At 56.6% G+C, this 24,414-nt stretch overlaps 1 protein-coding gene across 3 annotated transcripts in view; it reads right to left on the bottom strand.

The window, feature by feature from the left end:
- Positions 1-22,285, bottom strand: part of E2F2 (E2F transcription factor 2) — a 28,395-nt gene extending 6,110 nt beyond the window's left edge. The window contains exons 1-6 of one of the 3 annotated variants that reach the window (XM_065576664.1): positions 21,269-22,285; positions 6,709-6,814; positions 5,824-6,043; positions 4,414-4,572; positions 3,570-3,684; positions 442-598 (exon numbers count right to left, since the gene is read on the bottom strand). In XM_065576664.1, the coding sequence (XP_065432736.1) occupies positions 442-598; positions 3,570-3,684; positions 4,414-4,572; positions 5,824-6,043; positions 6,709-6,814; positions 21,269-21,559 (1,048 nt within the window). In that variant the 5' untranslated portion in view covers positions 21,560-22,285. Of the gene's footprint in view, positions 1-441; positions 599-3,569; positions 3,685-4,413; positions 4,573-5,823; positions 6,044-6,708; positions 6,815-7,591; positions 7,611-8,439; positions 8,634-21,268 lie in introns of those variants that run through there. The other 2 variants (XM_065576665.1, XM_065576666.1) reach the window with 2 other exon arrangements.
- Between the last annotated feature and the right edge of the window lie 2,129 nt (positions 22,286-24,414).

The raw sequence follows: 24,414 nt of genomic DNA, 5'->3' as shown, positions 1-24,414 counted from the left end.
CCAATGCCCCTCCACCCCAACCCGCAGCCCCCCCGTTATACCAGTCCTGAGAGCCCCACCCCACCCACAGCTCTGCCAATGCCCCTCCACCCCAACCCGCAGCCCCCTTGCAATTCCAGCCCTGAGGCCCCAGCCAGACCCCACCCTGCTTTGCCAATGCCCCTCACTCCCAGTCTGTGCAACTGGCAAAGGGCGGGCCAGGGTTCCAGGAAGCCAGATGGGAAGCAGGGCCTTGCCAAAGGCCGCTTGGCAATGAGCAGACCTGGCGGCTTGGAGGGGTGGATCTTGGCGCAGAGCCCGAGGCAGGGGCGGGTACGGCAGCCACCCGGGTGAGAGCTCAGGGGCCGCCACGAAAGAGAAAGTTAAACCCGCCAGCATCAGCCTGGGGGGAGGAGAGGCCGGGCCTGGGCAGAGATCCCTGTAGCCCCAGCCAGGCGTTACCTTTCCCTGGGGAGGGGTCGGTGCCATCGCTGCTGTCCTGGAGGGAGGGGGTGGGGAAGCTGCTCTCCTTGCCAGGGCTGAACTCCAGGATCTCCTCGGGGCACAGGTACACCTCGATGGGGCCGTTGGTGCTCTTCAGGTGGAGTTGCACGTTCTCCTGCCCGGAGAGGGGAGGGGTCAGCGGGATCCATCACACAGGGGATCCCCTCTCCCACCCCTCCCTGCACCGAGCTGGTAGCTTGGCCAGCAGAAGGGGCTTCCCAGGGGTGACTCAGCAGGGCCTTGCCCTCCAGGGCGGGTGGAGGAGAAGCAAAGACAAGTGCATGGGAAACCGAGCTCCCAGCCCCGTCCCGTGAGTCCTAAAGTCACCTCAGGACAGGATGCAGAGAGACACCTTAAATGACTGCTTCTTGGAGCAACTAGTCCTGGAACCCCCCAGAGGAGAGGCAGTTCTCGATTTAGTCCTAAGTGGAGCCCAGGATCAGGTCCAAGAGGTGACTACAGCTGGACCGCTTGTTAATAGTGACCATAATAGAATTAAATTTAACATCCCTGTGGCGGGGAAAACACCACAGCAGCCCAACACGGTAGCATTTAATTTCAGAAAGGGGGATTACAGAAAAATGAGGAGGTTAGTTAAACAAATTAAAAGGTACAGCGCCAAAAGTGAAATCCCTGCAAGCTGCATGGAAACTTTGAAAAGACATCATAATAGAGGCTCCACTTAAATGTACACCCCAAATTAAAAAACATCGTAAGAGAACCACAAAAGAGCCACCGTGGCTAAACAACAAAGTAAAAGAAGCTGTGAGAGGGAAAAAGGCCTCCTTTCAAAAGTGGAAGTTAAATCCTAGTGAGGAAAATAGAAAGGAGCATAAACTCAGGCAAATGAAGTGTAAAAATACAATTAGGAAGGCCAAAAAAGAATTTGAAGAACGGCTAGCCAAAGACTCAAAAAGTAATAGCAAATTTTTTTTTTAAATACATCAGAATCAGGAAGCCTGCTAAACAACCAGTGGGGCCACTGGACGATCGAGATGCTAAAGGAGAACTCAAGGACGATCAAGCCATTGCGGAGAAACTAAATGAATTATTTGAATCTGTCTTTACGGCTGAGGAGGTGAGGGAGATTCCCAAACCTGAGCCATTCTTTTTAGGTGACAAATCTAAGGAACTGTCCCAGATTGGAGGTGTCATTAGAGGAGATTTTGGAACAAATTGATAAACTAAGCACTAATAAGTCACCAAGACCAGATGGTATTCACCCAGGCCAGTAAGCCTGACTTCAGTACCGGGCAAACTGGTTGAAACTATAATAAAGAACAAAATTGTCAGACACATAGATGAACATAATTTGTCAGGGAAGAGTCAACATGTTTTTTGTAAAGGGAAATCATGCCTCACCAATCTACTAGAATTCTAGAGGAGGTCAGGTCAACAAGCATGTGGACAAGGGGGATCCAGTGGATATAGTGTACTTAGATTTTCAGAAAGCCTTTGACAAGGTCCCTCACCAAAGGCTCTTAAGCAAAGTACACTGTCATGGGATAAGAGGGAAGGTCCTCTCATGGATTGGTAACTGGTTAAAAGATAGGAAACAAAGCGTAGGAATAAATGGTCAGTTTTCAAAATGGAGAGAGGTAAATAGTGGTGTCCCCCAGGGGTCTGTACTGAGACCAGTCCTATTCAACATACAGTGTTCATAAATGATCTGGAAAAAGGGGTAAACAGTAAGGTGGCAAAATTTGCACATGATACAAAACTACTCAAGATAGTTAAGTCCCAGGCAGACTGTGAAGAGCTACAAAAGGATCTCTCAAAACTTGGTGACTAGGCAACAAAATGGCAAATGAAATTCAGAGTTGATAAATGCAAAGTATTGCACACTGGAAACATAATCCCAACTATACATGTAAAATGATGGGGTCTGAATTAGCTGTTACCACTCAAGAGAGAGATCTTGGAGTCATTGTGGATAGTTCTCTGAAAACATCCACTCAGTGTGCAGCGGCATCAAAAAAGCGAACAGAATGTTGGGAATCATTAAGAAAGGGATAGATAATAGGACAGAAAATATCATATTGCCTCTATATAAATCCATGGTACACCCACATCTTGAATACTGCGTGCAGATGTGGTCGTCCCATCTCAAAAAAGATATATTGGAATTGGAAAAGGTTCAGAAAAGGGCAACAAATAGGATTAGGGGTATGGAACGGATGCCATATGAGGAGAGATTAATAAGACTGGGACTTTTCAGTTTGGAAAAGAGACGACTAAGGGGGAATTAGATAGAGGTCTATAAAATTATGACTGGTGTGGAGAAAGTAAATAAGGAAGTGTCATTTACTCCTCCTCATAGCACAAGAACTCTGGGTCACCAAATAAAATTAATAGGCAGCAGGTTTAAAACAAACAAAAGGAAGTATTTCTTCACACAACACACAGTCAACCTGTGGAACTCTTTGCCAGAGGATGTTGTGAAGGCCAAGACTATAACAGGGTTCAAAAAAGAACTAGATAAGTTCATGGAGGGTAGGGCTATCAATGGCTATTAGCCAGGATGGGCAGGGATGGTGTCCCTAGCCTCTGTTTGCCAGAAGCAGGGAGTGGGCGACAGGGGATGGATCACTTGCTGATTCCCTGGTCTGTTCATTCCCTCTGGGGCACCTGGCACTGGCCACTGTCGGAAGACAGGATACTGGGCTAGATGGACCTTCAGTCTGACCCAGTCTGGCCGTTCTTATGTTCTCCCTGCCAAGCAGCCACTTCTAGCCCCTCTGGGCACCTATGTTAAGGGGCAGCTGAGCCAAGGCTGGCTCCTCAGGTGGTCCCCCTAGCCCCATGGGACATGCTTAGAATTTAGTGGTCCTGGGGCTAAGGCACCAGGGTGAGACTCAGGAGATCTGGGGTCAACTCCCAGACAGTGATTTCCTGTGTGATCTCGGGGAAATTGCTGTATCTCGCTGGGCCTCAGTTTCCCCAGTTGTAAAATGCGGATAGTTGCCCTTCCTATCTAGGCGCCTCTAGTCTCACACAACGGGGTATGGAGCTCCGCTGGGGTCTCCAGCTGCGGGCCAGGAGGGTGGGTTTTCCCTGCACGCAGAGCCCTCCTCCGGTGCACTCACCTCATTGAAGTCCGGCACCTCCAGCTTGGTTTCCGGGGGGGCCTTGACCGCTATCACCGTCTGCTCCTGGAAGTTGCTGATGGCGCGGATGTCCTGGTAGGTGACATATGCTAACGTGGGGGTGGAATTAAGGAAATACCGACCACAGACAATCTTCTCAGCCCACAAATGACAACAGTCGGTTCTCTGCAGACCTCATGTGCCGGACCCTCCCCAGCTCCCAGCTCCAAGTCCACAGGCTGGTGCCAGGCCATCAGCCCATGGCTCCAAGAATGCCGCTGGCTCCGTTTGTTACTGAGCCAATCCCAGAGTCCTGGGCCTGTGAGGATTGGCATGCGGCCACCTCCACATCTGCTCTGTCCCCCCAGGGGCAGCACAGCTGGAAAAGGCCCTGGATAAGACAGCTGCTGGAGGTAAAGCTTTCTTGGCTGCAGAACCCAAGCCGTGGGGCTCGCTGGCAGAGGAGAGGAGACAGAATCCAAGCCAAACTCTGCTCAGACAGGAAGGCAAGGCCCACTGGGAGCAGACGCTTTCCCCAGACTGCTCTGAAACAGAGCCCACATGCTGACCTGTCAAAACTCAGCCCCCACCCGGGGGGGGGGGGTAACGACAGACGACACAGACGGCGGCTTTATCAACAATGAGGCAGGAGTTCAGCCCAAATCTCTCCCCCAGGTTGGGCTGCTCCTCGGCTCCTCCCTCCAGGCTGCTCAGCCCTCACCCTAGATCCTCCCTCAGACCCAATATCCCTCTGAAGGTCATTTTCAGACTGGGTTGGCTCATGATGCAGAGACACCCCGCAACCCCCTTCCTCCGTAACCCTTTGCCTCCCCGTGAAGGATATCTCTGGTTAGTCTCGTCCTCTGTCAGGTGCTTCAGCTGGAGGGTGCAGTCCTGGATGCGCTCATCCAACGTTCTCTCGGTCTTGACCAGCTCGGCCAGCTCTTGGCGCAGGGACTGCTGCTTCACCGTCACTGAGGTATCCTCGAAAATTCCTGTGCCCCTGGGAAGACAAGCAGAGCCGGCCACTGAGGATCAGTGGAAAGCAGCGCACTGGGGGTAGGGCGACAGCATCACCAGCCTCAGCAGGGACAGCACAAGGTCTCCTGCGAGGGAGCATGTCGCTTTCACAAGACGTGCAGCTCCGAGCGCTCTGCGAAGCGGCATCGTAAATACTTGCAGCTAAACGGCTCTGTGAAAGGCAATGAGAAGGGCTAGAGATCGGCCTGAAAGCAGAGCCCCCCCGAGCCAGGAATTCAGAACCGTTCAAAGACAGAGCCACGCTGGGGGGAGCTTGGGCCCGTCTCTGCAAACTGGATTCGGTGACAGCTGCTTCCAACTATGTTCATTCCATCGTAAAATAACCTGGCACATGTGCCCCACTTGCTGCCAACAAGGCTGGGAACATAGGAATCTCCATTGGAGGAGATCCCGTACTCCTGCCAGCTCACCACACGTCTCTGACAACAGCCAGCAGCTGACGCAACAGAGCGCGGTGCAAGAATCCTACGGTGGACAATTACAGAGTGGCGTGCCACAGGGGAAGTGTCTCCTAACCCCAGGCAGCCAGTGCTTTGCTCGTGCCCGGAAGCATCAGGGTTTGTAACAGCCGGTGGCCTTGGACCCTGCTGAGCTATTGACCTCAGTGTGATCTTGTGGTGGGGAGTTCCACAGGTTACCTTATGGATCATGTAAAAGTATTCCCTGTATTCTCCTTTGTGTGTGTGTGGGGGGGGGGGGGGGGCAAGTGGGGAGAGAACAAGACCATTGTGCTTAAGGTGTGATAAGAGTCCAAACTCTGCTCTGTCCTACCGCCTGATCCAGGCTGGCGTGGGAGCAGGGCTGACAAGCTATTTCAGGACTGTTCAGCCAGACAGCTCAAATGGGGTCGTGTCCCATCATTGGAAGAGCTACGTTCTGGTCTCACCTACGGTGCTGGGTTTAAACTCTGTTCTCATGGAGGCCCTTCTCATCCAGACTCCCGGGCCAAACCGTGTTAGAAACCAGCTGAGTTGGGACCGTGTTTGACCCTGGATCTTAACTCATACTCCTTCCTGCGCTGGCTTGGGGACAAAGACCCAGATCCCTGCAAGCCCCCTGGATAGACGCAGGGAAGGTCACTCCACCCCCAGACAAGACTCTGCACTTGAACAAACAAGGCCCTTTAGAGCTGACGGTCCCAGCACAGCCGGTACCAGCCCCGGAGCCCTGCTGGGAACCCGGATCTCTGCCCCCTCCGCACAGAGCCTCTTACATCCACTGGATGTTGTTCTTAGATTTCTTCCGGATGAGCTGAATCCCCTCCAGCACGTTGGTGATGTCGTAGATCCGGCGCTTCTGCACCTCCAGCACCTCGGCCGCCCGGTTCAGGTCCAGCACCCCGTCCTCCGACTCGCTCAGCAAGTGGATAAACTTCTTGGTCAGCAGTCCCAGGGAGGTGTCGTACCGCGTCTTCTCCCCGGGCGACTTGGGGGCTGTCGTGGGCAGGGAGAGAGGAGACGGGTCAGGTGGGCTGAGCCGGGGAGAGGAGCTGAGAAAAGTCACAATGCCGCCCAGAGAACGGGCCAGGCTGATTCAAGATTCAACAGCTGCTGGCTAGAGGCACGCAGGGCCCCACCCACGGGGGCTCCCGGGAGCGCAGCCTGCAATGGGTTTCAACAGCCTAGCGCAGAGGGAGGCTGGGTCCCTCCCCTTTAGCTCAAGCAGCGGAGGCTCATGCTTTCAGTGCCGACGGGCCTGGGTTCAAACCCCACGGCGGGTCCAAGCAGGGTCAGTCACAGGTGCTCCTGTATTTATGGTAGCACTAAGCCGGGTGGGGGTATACTGGAAGCAGATGCTCATGGGTGCCTGTTCGTTCCAAGCCTGTCCTTCCCCACAGGAGGACGGCACGGACTGTTCCTAACTACAACGCACACTCGGCTGCCTGAAGGCCACATGGCAGCCCCACCCCTACAGAGCTGGCTTCCCCCATCCCCGTGTGGAATATCCCAGCGTCACTACACGGCACTTTCCTGGTGAGAAACGTCACCAGGACCCAGCTGCTTTGGACAGTGGGGCAATGCAGGTCCTTTGCATGGGAGCCCCCCACCCAGGCATACATCTCCCCTCCCTCACATCCCGCCAGCTCAGCACCACTTACTTTTGGGGCTGGGGATTCGAGTGACTGTCCTGCCCTTCCCCTTGGGTGTCCGGAATTCTGGGATGCCCGGCTGGCCGGTCCCTTCCAGATCCAGCTTCCTTTTGGCCTGATGGGCAGGAGAGAGAATTCCAGTTAGTTCAAGAGAGGGACCACCAACAGTAGCACCCACGACCTCATTTTGCCCTCTGGAGGCCCATACAGCACCCACGACCAAGGCCCACCGTCGTCTCATCTATCACCCTTTGAACACACTGGTCCCTTCTGGCCTCGGAATCGAGGACTGTAAGCTCTCTGGGGCAGGGAGCCTTTGTACAGCGCCTAGCGCAACGAGGCCCTGATCTTGGCTGCCGCTATTGTAAAGCAAATAAACGAAATCGTAACCAGAACTCGAGCCCGGTCTACAGCAGGGGTTTGCCGCAGCTGCAGCCCGGGGTGCCCAGTGCTCGTGTCGGCCTCTAGCGTATGGAGCCTGCCTCCAAACAGGTGGAAACTGCACCTGTGCAAATCACAGCTTGGGGCAGGGCTGTCCTGGGAACACCAGGGGATTGTATCAGCGCAGCTGCACCAGGGGGGCTCAAATCCCCAGGGAGCGGTTACCCCACCGGGTCAGATCCCTGCAGCTCCCTTCCCCCTCCCCCCAGGAACTCCATCACGGCCCAGCCTCTCTGCGGAGCAACAGGGGCCCGATCCTGCCAGGTCCTTGGCACTGGCGGCCGGGATACGGGGAGCTGGAGCTGCCTTTGAGGCCAGCCACAACCCCCACCGCCCCCCATGAACCAGGAGCTCATCCCCCGGCTCAGAGCTGGGCCAAGCCTGGCGCTGTTTGGGGCCCTGGTACAAACCCAGCACACGCAGCCCTCTGGGAGCGGCCGCAGGGAGTTACCATGGATGGCTGCTCCGCAGCCTATGGAGCATTCACTGCTGGGTCACAGTCCCACACACTGAAGCCCGGGCATCCATGTCACTGAGCCTCCATCAGGATTGGGCCCTGCTGCTGGCAGACGCAGAGAACTGACGGGCCCGGTCTCTAGCTCTGAAGCCCCAGGGCAGGGCTGAGGGGCTGCGTGCACTGATCTGAGCCCGGCCGCTGCTCCGTGCCCAGAGGCCTTTCCCTGGCGCCCAGCGCGCTATCAGAGAGCCCGGCCACAGGAAAGCGCTTGCATGAGACGTGTCCGGTTACAACAGCGGATTCTGGGAACCGGCTGCAGCTCAGCCCCGGGTGGGGGCAGAGGGGCTCGCTGGGGGCATCGCCCTGTCCCATGAGGAGCTGGGGGCCCGCCCTGAACCCTTCCAATTGCACAACAGAAGGGGCGAGCGACCCCCGGCGGGTTGGGAAGGGGAAGCAGCACGTGGCAAGGCCGGGCGGCCGGCTCCCAGCAGCTGCCAGATCGCTTCCTGCCCACTTCCTGAGCGGCACTGGAGGCTGGCTCGAGCGCTGCCTGCCATTCCCACAAGTGCTTCCCTTTTGGCACCGGCTCCTCCAGGCCGGGTGGCAGACCCTTGGAGCCGTATTGCCGGGCACGGCGCCAAACCAGAAAGAAGGAAGATGGGGAAAGCTCCCTCCCCTGATGCCCAGAGAGCAGCTGGCACAGTCCGCACCCAGGGAAGGCCGGGCTAGCAGTTGTCAGGATACGGACACCATGCAATCAAGGCAGCAGGTAGTGTTAGTGGGCAGGGCTCCCGCGCTGCCAGCTGGCGAGGGGACCGGACGCTGTGATCCACCGTCCACACCTTCATCCCGGGTCCCTGCAAGGCTGCTACAACACACCCATCGCGCTGAAGCTAGAGGTCGACAGGAGCACGTCATACAAGCCCTCCAGCGACTCCACCAGCTCCCCATTCATTGCCAGGAGCCTGGTCCTCAGAGACAGCCTCACCATCCGTGAGCCCCCGAGCTAGCCAGGGGCAACCCAACCGGGAGAGCCCCACTGTGCCTCTTGGGCCTTGGGGGAGGGCCACTTCCAGCCCCACGCTGCGAAACGCCTTGCCTGAGATCACACCAACACTGCTCAGTCATATCTGGAACCACACACCAGCTCCACTCCCACCAGGAACGGCCACAGAAGGGTGTAAGAAGCAAGAGACAGATAACACGGGATAGCTCAGGGGTTTGAGCATTGGCCTGCTAAACCCAGGGTTGTGAGTTCAATCCTTGAGGAGGCCACTTAGGGATCTGGGGCAAAAAAATAATAATTGGGGATTGGTCCTACTTTGAGCAGGGGGTTGGACTAGATGACCTCCTGAGGTCCCTTCCAACCCTGAGATTCTATGATAACACCCTACCCCATCATCCCCCCCCTCCATCTCTTAGCGATCACACACACCTGCAATAGGTGAAAACCCAGCTTTGAACAAAGCTCTACTGGGTTCCTTATCCTCTAGGAGTTATTTGTTCCCAGCGCAGCATCTTCCAGACACGGTGCGTCTTTTCCCCTCCCCCAAAACTCTACAGAGAGAAACAACTAGAGACGGACCAAGCGAGGGCTCTTTGGGTCTGGATCGTGACTAGCCTTAGGCTCCGGGGTAGGTGTCGAAGTTGGGCTTGGGTTGGACCGTGCTGACATCAGCCGTCAGCGAAATGTCCCCGCCTCATCTGAGCCGACACACAAGGCTCCGTTCAAGTTTTGCATCAGTAACGAAAATATCCAGTGGCAAGTTCCGATCAGGGAATTGGTAGCCGGAAACGCTGAAGGTTCAGCCCAGCTCAGATAGATGCCGAGGGAGAGGGAAGCGAAGCCGCGCCGGAGAGAGATTTGTCGAGACAAGATCTGAGAGGTGACGGCAGGGAGGCTGCTCCAGAGGGCAGGAGCTGCTGAGGAGAAGGCTCTTGAACCAGCCGGGGCAAGACAGCGTGACGGGCTCATGAAGGAGGCTGGCGCCAGGCAAGGGGAGGAAACCGAGATGAGTAGAGAGAGGAACGGCACACGAAGTCTGCTGGATCGAGCCCACACTGGGGAAGGTCCCAGTCCCCAAACACAGCAATTGAGCGGTTAACAGAACCATACCCCAGGAGCGTTGGAGCAGCCGATCAGAAAGCCATGGGAAGAGGGATCCCCCTGAATGCCCATCCCCTCTTTTCTGCACGAGCGGCTCTCAGGCCAGTCTGTTCTACTTCTGTCCCTGCACAGCTTTTCATGCCTCTAGTATCGGAGCGCCTTCTAGTCATGCATTAAGCAACATAACGTCAGTCACGGGCGGTTCACCCTCTCCCCTGGGAGAATTGCACGTGGAGCGTTCTTGCCGGGCTGTCCTTTTTGGGGGCAGGACGGGAGGGAAGCAGGTCTACGTCCATGCGGCTCTGCCATTATATCAGAGAAGGCAGATCATAGAAACGGGTCCGGCCCTCGGCCTGGTGGTCTGGGACGGCCCTTCGTTCCTGTGGGCGATGCTTCCGCAGTCTCACCCTGACCCCCCCAGTTGAGCTCTACCCACAGAAGCCCCTGGCAGCCGAATGGTTAAACCCAAGCACATGGGAAACACCTGCCAAAGTAATAATACCACAAGCACATCTGCTGCGCCAGGCTGCCCCCCATTTAGGCCCGGAAACCAGAGACAGCGGTGGGGGAGGGGGAGGGGGGGGATCTTCTTGGTTTCTCCCCCTCCCCTCTGCCCACAGGGCATCTGTTGGCAACAAATTAGTTAGCGAGGGCCAGCAACAGGTGGCTGTGACAGTGCATGGCTGGCGTGGCCAGGCAGGGAGCGGCCCGGCTGCCAGCAGGGCCAGCCCCCTGTGCCAATGCACCAGGTGTCGGGAAGGAGGATTTTGGGAGCCGGTCTGGTGCTTACTTTTCACTAACAGCAGCGCCTGGGGATGGGACCACAGTCCCCTTCGCGTCAACCCCCGCCCAGAGATGCCTCCTTAAAGTCCGTCACCACCGCAGAGCTACCAATGCACTGGTGGCATCACGGCCCCCTGTGATAGGCCACGGGCCACGCCCTCCCCCAGGCCACCCCACAGCGCCCTCCTCTGGACGTTCGGCTGGACTGTGCAGAAGAGGCTTGGGAGTTCCGGATACCGCTCCACAACTGGTTTCCAAGTGATGTGAGGAGGGGCCCGTGCCAGGGACTCTCAGGGTCAAGAAAGGGCTAAATTCCCTCCCTCCCTGTCTAGACACACTTCCCCTGCGCTAAAGATGCCAGCTGGGACGCTGCCTCGCCCCTACCCCAAGAAAGGGAGTTCTGGGACCAGCCTGGATGACTGGGAAGGGGAGAGCACAGGGTACATTCAGATGGTAACCCCCAGCTCGTATCTTGCACGGCTCATCAACAGATCTCAAAGCACTTTACAAAGGAGGTCAGTATCACTAGCACCATTTTCCAGATGGGGAAACTGAGGCACGGAGCAGGGGAAAAGTGACTTGCCCAAGGTCACCCTGCAGGCCAGTGGCAGAGCTGGAAATAGTCCCAAAGACTCTCAAATCCCAGCTCGGGGTCCTAGCCACACTGCAAAGAGGCTCCCAGATGAGATGTGATGGGAGGAGCTCAGAATCCGCTTCTGCTCCCCGAGGCACTGTCCTGGCACCCCTTTGCCTTGGGCCAGGCCCGTTCCTGGCTGCATACGTGCATCCTCCCGCAACTAGAGCCCCCGTGAAGCGACTGCAGAAGGCAGACGCGACTCAGCGCTACAGCGGACCAATGGAGCTCCCGAGAACGGAGGAAATCGGTCGCGCCCCATCCAGGGCACGCGGACAAACGAATCCCGCTGGCGATACACCAGCGCTGCACCCTGGCCTCTAGAAAGATCTTGCAGGATTGGGGACTGGTTAAGACGTGGAACGGAGACACCCCAGGGCAATCTCGCTGCTGCAGAGGTGGTATCAGAGATGCAGTAGGGGGCACTGTCCCCATGGCAGTACTGCGCCTACCCAATGCCGTTGGGGGATGCTGTGCTGCTGGAAGGGGGCCCACCCTTTGGCTGAGGCAGTGGGTACCAGCAAAGATCCTTTGGCCAGGGGCCCTGCCCAAATCCACACTCCAGGAACGACGTTCCCCCTCCTTAGCCCCTCTCCCTGCATTCTGCTGCCTGACCAGCCCTGTTACACAGCTGTCACAGTCCACCCCAGAAGTGGCTGCATTTCAGCGCTGGGTGAAGCCCTCCCCAGTAGACACCGCAGCGCGCAGAGCATTTGGGGGTCCGCCAGGTCCAAGGGTGCAACTGAACTGGGAGATAAGAGCTGGGCTGGGAGCTATCGCCCAGCTCCTGAAAGGATTCGAAAGGCAGGTGCTCCAGTCCAGGAAGAACAGGAGAAATAGATGCTTTCCTCTACTAGTGAGCAAGTGCCCAGGTCTCTGGGTCAAGTGTTCCCCACACCCCAGCCTGCTGGGCTGAGAGCAAACATGTGGGGAGCGCTGCTTTTTTCCGAATGGCAGGGAAGGGGACAGAGAGGAGGCGGATTTGCAATCCCTGCTGTCCCACATTTGGGGGCAGGTGATCAGAACAGAGTGGGGTTTACAGTGCCTCCCATTCGGCCTGGGGGAGGGGGTTGCACCCTCCCTGCCAACCCTTGTGTTGGGGTCGGAGGGCGACAGTCATCGCCTGCCTTCCCCAGGCCGAGCGTGTGGTAACTGAGGGATGCTTGAGAAGCCCCGGGGTTGTGGAGATGGCGGGAAAGGACAAAGGGAAGCCCAGGGCAGATCTCCTGCCAGCTGCTGGCCTGGCCCGGCGCTGGCACAGTCTCCCCTCCCCAGCAGGGGCTGGATTAGCCACACAACAGCTGGCCAGCCCCTGCTCATACTCCTACACAGCCACGGCACAGAGGGTGGGGAGCAGCTAGGCTGGGGCTCCGGGGTGGGGGCACCAGCAGCAGGGTGAACACTGGAAGAGTCAAAAAGAGAAAAGCCCAAGGGCCCCATTGTGCCCCGGACTCCAGCCCCCGTCCGTCCCGGACACTGCTTCTGCTCAGCAGCCTGGCTTCCAGGCCACAGGAATTTGGGAGGAGAAGGGGGATGGAGAGGATGCCTGGGGAAACTTCCTCAACCCACCCCTGTATTTCTGCTGAGGGGCATTTAATAATTATAATACCCGGCTCTTCTCTAGATCGCCAAGTGCTTTACCAAAGGAGGGCAGCGTCACTCTCCCCCATTTTACAGATGAGGAAACCGAGGCACCGGTTGATGACGCGACTTGCCCAAGGTTACCCAGCAGGCCAGTGGCACAGCTGGGGAAAGAAGCCAGGTCCCATGAATCCCAGTCCAGAGCTCTAGGCACTAGGCCACACTGCTCTGAAGAGAAACCAGCGTAGGAAGCCTGCATCCTCCAACGCCTCTCAACCCGGCGTCTCCTTGCCAGCTTCATGGGGGGGCGGGGGCATCAGTACAAGCCGCAGAGCTCCACACAGCTGAGGGAGGGGAACGTCACAGCCTGGCAGGAAGCGGCTAGAAGGCTGCAAGGATGGGATGCAGGTGGATGGGAGCCTGCCCCACCCAGGCCCAGAAGCAAGAGGAGGGTAGGAGACGGGGAAACACCTATAAAGGCAGCGTCTGCACCCACTGCAGCCCCGGCGCCTTTGCCCTTTATTTCCGGGGGCCCTTCGTCTCAGCCGCACGGGGCTGGGCTCGCCAGGCCCGTCTGGGCAGCTCCGAGGCCTGCCCTCACCCCACACCCTCCACCGCAGGGCGTGGGAACCCTGCCTCCGGGTTATCACAGAGTCCCATAGCCCGCAGCTCCAGAGCGCACACCCTCTACGCACACACCGGGGAGGGAAAGCTGGCAGCGAGCCTGTGCATAAAAGGGAAGACCGACGCCTCTTCCAATCCCCCCCTGCCCTCCTGGAAATCCAGGGAGGGTTCCCCCTGCATGCTGCAGCCTTCCACCCCACCCCCCTCGCCCCCACCAATCCTGGAGGGGTCAGTAGAGGCCTTCACCAGAAAAAGCCATCTTCAGTGGCCTTCCTCAGCTCTTTCCTCCAGGGGAAAAGCAACAGCCGCACCTGGGCGAATGATGGAGGCGAGAGAGAGAGAGCGGCAATGAAATGAAAGATGAGCCAAATACACCTGCACCAGAGGTCAGATGCGAGTTCGGACCCTCCCTGCCCAGGGAGCAAGGGCTAGAAGGGACGAAAACAGCCCACGCGGGAGGGGCCGTCAGAACCGCCACAGCAGGACAGACAGCAGCAGCGCTGCCAGGCTCGCAGGGCATGTCGGGGCATCCAGCTGTGACCCAAGAGGAAGGATCGTGGTAGCAGCAGCGTGACAATAACTGAGGGCTGGCGAAAGGCCCCAGCTGGACAGCCCTGGAGGCTGAGGTCCCGTCTGTGGACAGACAGGTGCAGCTAGGTCACAAGATCACAAGGTGCTGGGGTTTGCTGCCCGGTCTCTGGTTTGGCCTGGGCTATGCAGTTTGTTGGCCCCCCCCGGGGGCTGTGCCCAGAGGCCGGGCGCAGCAGGGCTCTGCCCAGACAAGGCAGCCTCTGCCCATTGTGGGTGGGGCCCGGCTAATGCTCTGGGTGTTGATCAGCTCGGATGCTGGCCTGACGGGTACCGTGAACCTCCCTCCGCGCTGGGAGCAGATCCATGACTGGTGTCTCTGGCCCACAGAAGAGTTTCCTCCCAGACTCCACTCCTGGGGCAGCAATTGACCAGCAGTCAGCTGCATGCAAGAGTGACTCGAACTCGCTGCTCCGTCCTGGCGCCGTTCCGGCCTTCGGCTCTCTGCTCCAGCAGGGTGGGGAAGGGGGTTTAGGGTGCAGCGGAAGCATGCCCAGAATTCTAGCCCAGGACCGCATCTGCGGCAGCCCCAGGTAAAGAGGATCAGCTGAGAAATCTGGGCTAGCACAACATGGTAGGGATTTCCCCCCGCCCCCCGTGCTCATTCACCATAACTCTCCAGCAATCACACACACTCCTTGGGCCCCGCCCGTGAGTCACAGAGACACGCTGGAAGAGAAGCCAGAGCCTTTCCTGGAGCAGCGCCGGGAGCCTGGCGCCACTCACCCCCAGCCATGTTTAAAGTCCTCAGAGCAAAACCAGCTCTACGCTCCCCGCCCCATCAAGGGGCAAAGCTTGGCTCAAGCCCAAGGGATGGAGCCCCAGTGGCCGGGGCTTAAAATTCTCCCTCCATGCAACGGGGGGGGGGGGGAATTCCCAGCTGAACATTCAAACCCCTGCCCCCAAGGACACCCCCAACCCCATTGCACAGTCAGAAGCCCAGTTCCGTGCCCCGCCGCGGAGCCTGGCTTGAGGCAAGAAGAGGGGTCATCCCTCCCCCAATCAAATTAGCTGAACATGATAGAAAAGCCCCATTAGGACACAGGCCAACAAGTCTGAAGCCATGTTAGCCGGCCGTGGCCCAGCCCAGCCAGCGAACACTGATGCCAACCCCTCCCTTAAAGAGCATGGGGCCAAAACCCCAGCGAGAGACTGTGACCCACCCAACCCTAACTACAGCACAAGGTTGCAGTGTCCTCGGCTGGGGAGACCCTGGTGTTTAGCGCCTTCTCTGGCATCCATCAGCAACAGCCCCAGGACCCAGACAGTGCCACGCGAGATTAAAGGAGGCCCAGGCAGAGGGGTCTTTAGCAGGTGCCCCTAAGCCCAGGGAGGCTGGAAGGGAGGGAACAGAGCCCTGTGCTGGCTTTACCCTTTATATAAGCCCAGTTTAGGCAAAGCCAGGGCCTTTCCCTCCTGACCTTTGATCTTGACTTTGCAAAGAGAAGATTTGCAAAGCTAGAACAGACCACTGCTCTTCTGGTCTGGTCTCGAGTCCACCAGTGACAGATCCCACAGAGCAGGACAGGACTGCCCCCCTCCCCCCCATGCCTGTTTGTGTCTTGCTGGATATTGAGTGGGGAGGAGGTATACCTTCCTGAGCCCTCCAGCCATCAATTTACACCTTGAAGCATGAGACTGCATTATCCTTCTCTTGGGGCCTGCACAGCTGTAGGATTCCTGCCTATCGGACTTACAAACCACCCTAAAAATCCTGCTGCAAAACTTGATTTCAAGGCCTCCTCCTGATGCAGTGAGTTCCACAGGTCGGCCGCGTGTAGTATCACCTTGTATCTCAGGTGACATACAAGTTTGACCCACACTAGCCCGTTAACACCCATTCTGCTGGGCTGTACCAACCCACCCAGAGTCCCCGATGAGACCCTCATGGGTTCAGCCATGGAAGTAAAGCCAATGGGGAGAGAACCTCCTTCCCCCACCGCCCCCAATTCAGCTAATGGAGTCAGGGCCATATTACCACACGCTGGCCAAGCAATACACCCACGGGCCACACCCAGCAGCCTGGCAACCAGAGGCAGCTGTTTGCGATGCACCGAGCTCAGCAAAGCTAGCGAAGCTGGAGACGTGACCGCAGCACACGCAAGAGGCTCTCCATCTCCCCACACGACAGCCCGTCTCCAGCACCTGGAGGATCTCAAAGCACATTATGAACTTTACAGAATTCAGCATTTTAAAGATGGGAAAACCGAGGACTAGCTCAAAGCGATTTGCCCTTGGTCACAAAGTCAGGAACAGTACCCAGGCATCCCTAGACCACCTGTGATTAATTTACAAGCCTTCCACATTGCCCCTTAGAAGCCCCTTCTGTTGCAAGACCCAGGAAGCAACCAGACCAGCACTTCAAACAGGTAGCTGAATACCAATGCCCACACTACCTGTCTCATAGGTATTTACAGGTGTGGCACTTAACAGGTCATGTTCCAATTCCTTGGCCAATTGGAGAAAGCAACATCAGCCTTACAGGAGGAAATCCATAGGGTTGTGCTCCTACCCACCACCCCGCACACTCATCACGCCAATTGCCCTTTGTACAAAGAACAAAGCTGGTCAGCGTTTCAAGTTCAAATCCAAACAGCTTCTCCTGTGGACTCTGCACTCCCAGGCTTCTGAATCAGCCATCTCAAGGGCAACCTGGGACGAGCCACGAGATTCGGGGAGCCACAGAGAAGAGTCAAGACAAGAATTTTAATAGGCAGAAGGGAAGCGACCCTGGAATTCCTTTGAGGTCAATGCTTCCAAACCTACCAGAATCCCATTATGCTCACCCACAGGTCTGGAAGGACACGTGAAACAAGGATGATGGGCAAAAAAAAAAAAAAAAAAGCCATGAAACAACATGCAGAGAGGCACGGATGCATTTGTTTAAAGAATACATCCTGACCTTGTTCAAGAGTCTTGGTGCTGAACAGGACTCAAACTCAGAAAGGTTCCCGAGAGAGCGCTACCCAGCCAGTTTGTCCATTACATGCAACTGATCCTAAAAATCTCCGAATCTGCCTGCCTGCCTCCATCTTGGAGTTCAAAGGCAGATTGTTACAAGAGGAGTCATACACCACATGCTCTCATCAAACTCCTGTAAGGAAGGGAGGTGGCTACACAGGGGTGACGGAGGCAGAGAGAGACTAAGGCAGGGATGGGCAAACTTTTTGGCCCGAGGGCCACATCGGGGTTGCGCAACTGTATGGAGGGCCGGGTAGGGAAGGCTGTGCCTCCCCAAACAGCCTGGCCCCTGCCCCCTATCCACCCCCTCCCACTTCCTGCCCCCCTCAGAACTCCCAACCCATCCAACCGCCCCCTCCTCCCTGACTGCCCCCCAGGACCTCCCGCTCCCTTACCCAACCCCCCCCCCGGCCCCCATCCCCTAACCAGCAGCAGGAGCTCGCAGCCACGACACCCGTCCAGAGCCAGCTGCGCTCCCCACGCTGCCCAGAGCACGGCCTGCGTGGCTACGGGGGAGGGACCGGGGACTAGGCTCCCCGGCCGGGCAGGACAGTCCCGCGGGCCATAGTTTGCCCACGTCTGGACTAAAGGAATGTCTACACTTCGAGCTGGGGGTGAGATTCCCAGCCCAAGGAGGAATACCTGTGCTAGCTCTGATCAAGCTAGTGTGCTACAAATGTAGCGTAGCAGCCGGAAGGGCCGGCGGCTCGGAGTATGCGCCTAGCATCTTGGACAGGATCCCACGCTGGGCAGTTCGCTGCTTGCACTGCTGCAGCGACACGGTTTGTAGCGCACAGGCTCCATCAGGGTTAGCGTGAGCAGGTCTCCTTGAGCTGGGAACCACCCCATACCTTGAGTGACATGCCCAGAGTGACACAGGGAACCAGGGCCAAGTCAGAGATTGAACCAAAGTCTCCGAGCTTGCCGGCTAGCATCATACCCACCGGACCACCCCTCCTCCTCTTGCTGCTGAACTGCCGCCAAGAGACAAAATCCAAGGGCTGGCTGCCCTGCTCGGCACCCTCGGGTTTGGCCGGAAACATGAGCTTGCCCGTGGGAGACCCATGCAGGATTTCCCCAGGGACTAGAGCAAGGTAGAGGGGACTAGAGCCTGGTCTTGTGAAAGGGGACGATTTAGCAAGGACTCCGTCAGCAGCACCCATGTGACAGCAGGATGGCGCCCACGGAAATTGACATGGCAGCAAGGAACGAGAAGGCAGGCGGGGCGATTTGGCACGGATTGGCCAGGCAGCCTGATGCCCCGGAGGCAAATGCCCCTTTTGGAGACGCTCATGGGTCAGTGTGAGGGAGAAAGCCCATGAAGGCCTTTTTTCCTCCTCCTGCTTCTACCGCCAGGAGACACCCCCTTCCCCAGGCCAGATGGCTGCACTGCAAGGCCGTGACCCCAAGGAAGGGGGGAGTTAAAGCATGGAAAAAACCAGCAGAGAGGGGGGGAAGCAAGAGACCTTTGGGAACAGTGGGGTCCCACCGAGGGGGGGAATAAATGCACAAGGGATGCAGAGCATCAAACCCTCCTGTTCTGCTTAGATTTCCACGCAGATTGTCCACCCACCAGCTCATTGCCTAGTGTTTCTCCTCTAAAATAGGAGGTATTAACCATTAGAAGGCCAGCACCTTCCACAGTGCCAGAAAAAAGGACTCCTTAGGAGGCTGTCTACGGGGCAGGGGGTGGGGAGAGGGCCTAACAGCTGACTTAAGGCTTTAGCACTAACAGTCTTACTTAGACCATTCCAGGGCCCAATCTCTCTCTTTCATAGCACTGTGACCTCACTGCAAGGAAGCTATGGCTGATTAGCCAGGGGTGTCATGTGATGTTTCGACGGGCTCCAAGCATGCTTTGATTAACAAGAGGCAGTATAGTCCAGTGGTCAGAGCAGCCAGTCAGCCTTTAGGGATCAGTTCCCACCTCTGCCACCGACTGACAACATGGCCTAGGTCAAATCACTTACCCTCTCCATACCCCGGCTCCTGCCCATCTGCCACAAAGGGACAACAGCCCAGGGCTTACATGACTATTGTGGGTCTTCATCACTGGGCGTTGGTAAAGAGCTTTAAAATCCTCAGTGAAACGGGTGGGGTGGGGGGTGGGGGATGTTCTGGAAGGAAAATTTGTTCTTTAGGCCACTGTCATGCACGCGGTTTGGTGCGGGTAGACCCTGCACCTGCATGGAGCCCTGTTGACCCACACATAGGTTGCAGGATCAGGCCCTTAGCGGGTGGCTGTAAAACCATCTCTGCGAAGGCTACGCTCTGCCTTCAGCCCAAGGAAGGGTTTTAGCAGCCTGGGTCTCTCTCGCTGCACACAACAGCCCTCGAAGCTACATGAGGCATCGGGGGGAGACATTTCACGTTCCGCTCTGCGGCTGAATAAAAACGCAGCCGGACACAGGCAGCGAAGACGACGAGACAGGTGGCACTGGAGCCCGCTGGGGCCTGCAGGCACGGGGGCTGTGCAGAGAATGGGTCCTGAGCCAGATCAGCGTCCACTGCCCGAGCAGAGCAGGAACGTTATGGATCAAGTGGAGAAAGGGAAACCAAGAGACACGCTCGCGGGCTGCCTTCAGCGAGGAACGTGGCAGAGCCCGCACCTGTCAGGAGGCATCAGCAGCCCCAGGGGTCGCTGCAGCAGGCCAGACAGGCAGTGAGAGAGGGAATCGCTCCCAGGCCTGCCTCAGAAGCAGCAGTTACACGCCAGCCCTCTCTGCCAATTAGCACGGCTGGCAAAGACACTCGGCAGGGGCCTACAGAAGGGGAGGCAAAGCTGGTTAAAACTGCCTGCCCTACCCAGCGTCTGAGCTCTGCTTTCACAGAGCCAGAGCCCGGGGAGCACGGAGGAAGTGAATGATAAACCAGGAGGGCCAGGATACCACAGCCACTCAATGCCCTTGACTCTTCCCAGGTCAGCCAGGGCCAAAGACACTCAGCGCCTCTAGGATCTGGCCCTGAGCAATGGCAGCTCGTCCTCCAGAGCTTTCCCGACTTTTGGTTTACAATGCAATCCACGCAGCCCTGTGATGGCAGGGCTCTCATATATAGCTTCACTCATCACAAGGGGCACAAGCACTTTAAATTCCTACAGGCCGTACCACATCAGACCAGTGGTCCATAGTCCAATATCCTGACTCTGACAGAAGCCACTATCACATGCTTCAAAAAAAGCAAACCGTAACCCTTTTCCTCCACCACATCCCACCATCATGGAGAAGTAAGACGAGTCTCTAGGCCTTATTTATACATCCCCGTGTGACTCATGGAGGCAATGTGATCAAGTGAGGACTTGAATCAGGACTCCTGGGTTCTATTCCCAGCTTTGCTGACTGTGCAACTTCAAACAAGTCATATCACCTCTCTGTGCCTCAGTTTCTCTCTGTGAAATGGGTATAATAATATTTCTCTCACACACACACACTCTTACAAAGTGCTTTAAGATCTATAGGTGAAGAACACTAGTTACGAAGGTTGGATCTGCCCTTTAGACAGATTTTGACCCTAGCACAGCAGTGCGGTAGCAGGGCACCAGCAAACTCAGTTGTTCCTCCCTCCACATGTCTTTCTTGTCCAGTTAATGTCCAAATCCTTACGGTCCCTCTCCTGCAGATTTCCTCAGCTGTCATATTTCAGGGCATCCCTGCTATTAATATGGAATCCTATTCAAATTCAGTCTCCCCACACACACACACACAAAAAAGAAAGTTACACCCCACTACTGACTTCACCCCACTACAATCCTAGGCTCGGATCTTGTCTCCAGAGTCCTGTTCAACTCAGTGGAGTTCTGTACAGGGCTCCACTGGCCAACGGTAGAGCAAGGGCCCTGCCCTAAAGCGAGCTCACCTCCACTGAAGTCAGTGGAAAGACACTCACTGATTTTGGGTCAGAGCCTAGGGAACAGATGGCAAAAGGCACTCTGCAGGAAGCCGTGTGATGGAGGATTCATCTCCTTAATGCAAGAGATTTTCTACGGCCTGGGCTCTCAGGGCTGGAGTTTCTGATGGGCAGTAACAGCTATTTGCAAGAACAGAAAAGAGGAAGAAGACAGCAGCTTTTTGTGGGGGTAAACTGGAGTCGAAGGGAAGTTGAGAAACGCCTGAGCCACTGTGCTGGGACTTATGGTCTAGTACCAAGCCATTAACATTTTGCATATTAAAGACACCCCAATCCTCAATACACTAGTTGGGTTTGGTTTGAATAATGTCCCCCCTCACAGTGGCATCAGAGCACATTGCCAGGATGATATTATCGAATCACACATTTCACCTGGGTTCAGACTCTGCTACATCCAAGTGACACCAGACCCAACACACAGCAGGTTGGAAAAGGGCAGACAGACAGGAGGGAAAGCACAAGGGCGCACAGGGGTCAGACACTTTACCGGCAGCCTTCCTGCAGAGGCGGATCGGATGGTTTTGATTTCAGGTCCATGAGGGGTAGCGTAGAGACAGCTGCCCCTGGATGCGGGGGCAGCCGCCAGACTCTGCGGGTACAGCTGCGTGAAATAGCTGGCCGGGATGGAGTGCATCTGGGGGCTGCTGAGGCTGGAAGTCACCAAGTCTGCAGAGCTCATCACAGGCATGACTTTCTTTTGCTGCTGTTGCTGGGGGAGGCAGGCAATGGCGCAGCCCCCCCTTTCTGGGGCTGAAGACACTCCCTTGACTCTCAGCATTGTTCAGCCATTTAAAACAGGGCGTAGCATGCAGGATCAGTGAATGGCCCCCAGTTTCCAGTCTGAGGCTGTCTTGGGGGAAAAAATCAAGCCGGAATTTTTGCAAGACTGCATTGGGGGGAGGAAATCACTAAGCCAGCCCAAGTCTAGCCCCCTCCTTTCTTCGTGGAAGATCCGGTAGCTGACCGGCCCGACTTTGCAGCTGGCTGTTTTGAAACCAACACACACAGGTCGAAGTTACTGGTTGTCTCAAGGGGACCGGGGCTTTGCAGCGCTCAAACGCCCGTTCACTGCCCCCAAGCCTGGTAACGTGCAGGTGATTGCCGGGGCCGGTGACTCTCAGCTCCCAGAGTGGGAATCGACTCCCACCCAAGCGTGGTGCATTTTGAAAAGGGAATAATAAAATCACCCCCCTAAATCGCTGCTTTGGCGGCTCCTGGTCCCGAGGCCCCCAGCGCGGGGGGTGGAGCTGCGCCCCCAGCCCGGGCCCTGGATCCGGCCGAGGCCCCGCCACTGGCTCGCAGGGAGCGGCTCCCCCTTGCAAAGCTGGTGGCTGCCTCCCGACGGGGCTGCAGCGAGCCGGGGCCGGGATGGGGCCGGATTGGAGCGGGGGCGATGGCTGCGGAGCGGCCCCGGTTCTTTCTCTTTCCCTTTCTCCCGCGGCTCTGCTCGCTCCTCGGGTTTTTTTTTTTTTTTTTTTTTTTTTTTTTTTTTAAGCGCCAAACGACGTGCCGCGAAATTCGGATCTCCCGCGGAAAAGGCCGCGCTCTGATTGGTCGCGGCAACGCGGGCCGGGGCCCCGCCCACCGGATTCGATACATTCGGCGAGGGAAGAGGCGGGGCGGGCGGCTCTTAAAGGGGCCGCGCACAGCGCGCGCCTTTCTCCCGGGGGCTGGCTCCGCCTCGGGCTCTCCCCCTCCCGACGCGCCGAGTGGGCGTGGCAGTGGCGGGAAGGGGCGTGTCCATGCAAACAGAGAACTAGGGACCGTCTGCAGCCATCCCTCCCCTCCCCCCCCAGTTAAAGTGACCTGGGCTGGGACCAGCTGTCAGACCTGTGGCTAGGGGGGGGGGGGGCGCGCTGATGCAAAGGCTGCTCCGCCCATGCACCCCGCTGGGACTTGCTGTTGTTGCAAACAAAGCCCTGAGGCAGTCAGCCAGAGAAAGCAACGGGTTAGCTGGGTTTCACAATGGCGGGGCAGCGTGGCCGACAGGACTGGGTTCCCACAGGCAAATGCAGGGGGCTGGAACAGTGGGTATAGTGGGGGGCTGAGAGCCATTGAACCAAACTGTAAACCCTGGATAGGATGGAAACCACGTCAGGCCGGGGGGTGCAGCCCCCTTAGTTCCAGCCCCTATGGACAAATGTGGCCTTTCGAGACTCTTTGGGGTAGGGATTGTCTCGCTCGTACAACACCTAACACGATGGCACCCAATCCTGCTTGTGGGCTCAGGAAACTATTGCAATGCAAATTGACAGGGGCCGCTCTAATTATAGGCAAGCTATGTAGCTGCCTAGGTTGGCCGATTACTGGGCAGCTGCCTAGGGCACCCAGACCAAATGTTGAGTGGCAGTGCAACCCCCTGCACCAGGTCCCAATGCCACTGCCTCAAATTTGGCCCAGCCACCCCTTTGTCATAAGGGAGGGGCAGTCGGACCAAATCTGAGCGAGTTGGAGGCAGCCCACTGAAGAGTTGCCTAGATCAGCAGAGTGTGTTGAGAAGCCTCTGCAAATAGAAACTAATAATCAGTCGCATGCCATGGTGAGCTCATATGTCTCAAGAACATAAAGCAGAAACCCTGGAGAGCAGATTAATGTGGCCTTATGTGGTAAGGAAGGCAACTGGGTTTGACCCGAACACCTATTCATTGTTATTCTGGGATGAACAGTTTATGCTGCACAGCCCTAGCCGTCCCTTGGGTAGGGCAAATCAGGGCAACCACTCCAGGCCCCACACTTTGGGGGGCCCCGTGGGCCGGTGCGATTGGCCAGCACAGTCGGTCCCGGAAGAGACGAATCCGTCACTTCCGCCCCGGGCCCCGTACCCCCCTAGAGACGGCCCTGGTTGTGGGCTAGTTTAAATTAGTGGGTCTCAATCTTTTCCATACTGGGCCATAAGTGCTGGAACTTGGGATGCTGGAATTGGCTCTCAACACCCCCACTATACAAATTGTTCCAGGCCCCCTGCACTGGGCTCCCCTTTTCTGCACCAGGACACCCACGCACACACAATCCTCTCCCATTTAGCCTCTTTGTTCTGTGCTTGTACAGCTCCTAGTACAATGGGGTGCTGGTCCAATATAAACAGAAATAGCCAAGACAACCCTCGCATTTAGCAATACACATAGAGTGGAGTGGTCTCCAACTTCTGACACCTGTTCCTGACCCCTGGGTTGAGAAGCCCTGGCTTAGGTACTAGGTCTCCTATGCTTCCTGGCTAATGCACTTCTCCATGCAGACACAAGTCACATGGATCTTTTAATTTTTGCTGGAAACAACACAGGAATAAAATATTCTATCCCCCCACAGGAGATGGTTCCTAATTACTTGTGGTTGCCCAAGCGAGCAGGCTAGGAATTGTCCCTGGTCATTAGTAATGTAAGTGATGCTTTGGTCCCTATCTTTCCCATTTGTTGTTTTCGGTCTGATTGATTGTTTCTTCGGGGAGTCTTTGTTATTTAAGGTTTCAGAGTAGCAGCCGTGTTAGTCTGTATCCTCAAAAAGAACAGGAGTACTTGTGGCACCTTAGGGTACATCTATACTTACCTCCAGGTTCTGCGGTAAGCAATCAATCTTCTAGGATCGATTTATCGTGTCTTGTCTAGACACGATAAATCGATCCTGGAAGTGCTTGCC

This window comes from Chrysemys picta, chromosome 23 (assembly GCF_011386835.1).
Source record: "Chrysemys picta bellii isolate R12L10 chromosome 23, ASM1138683v2, whole genome shotgun sequence".
Classification (NCBI taxonomy): Eukaryota; Metazoa; Chordata; order Testudines; family Emydidae; genus Chrysemys; species Chrysemys picta.
The sequence above is the reverse complement of the archived record's forward strand: the minus strand, read 5'-3'. Positions and strand labels throughout refer to the sequence as shown.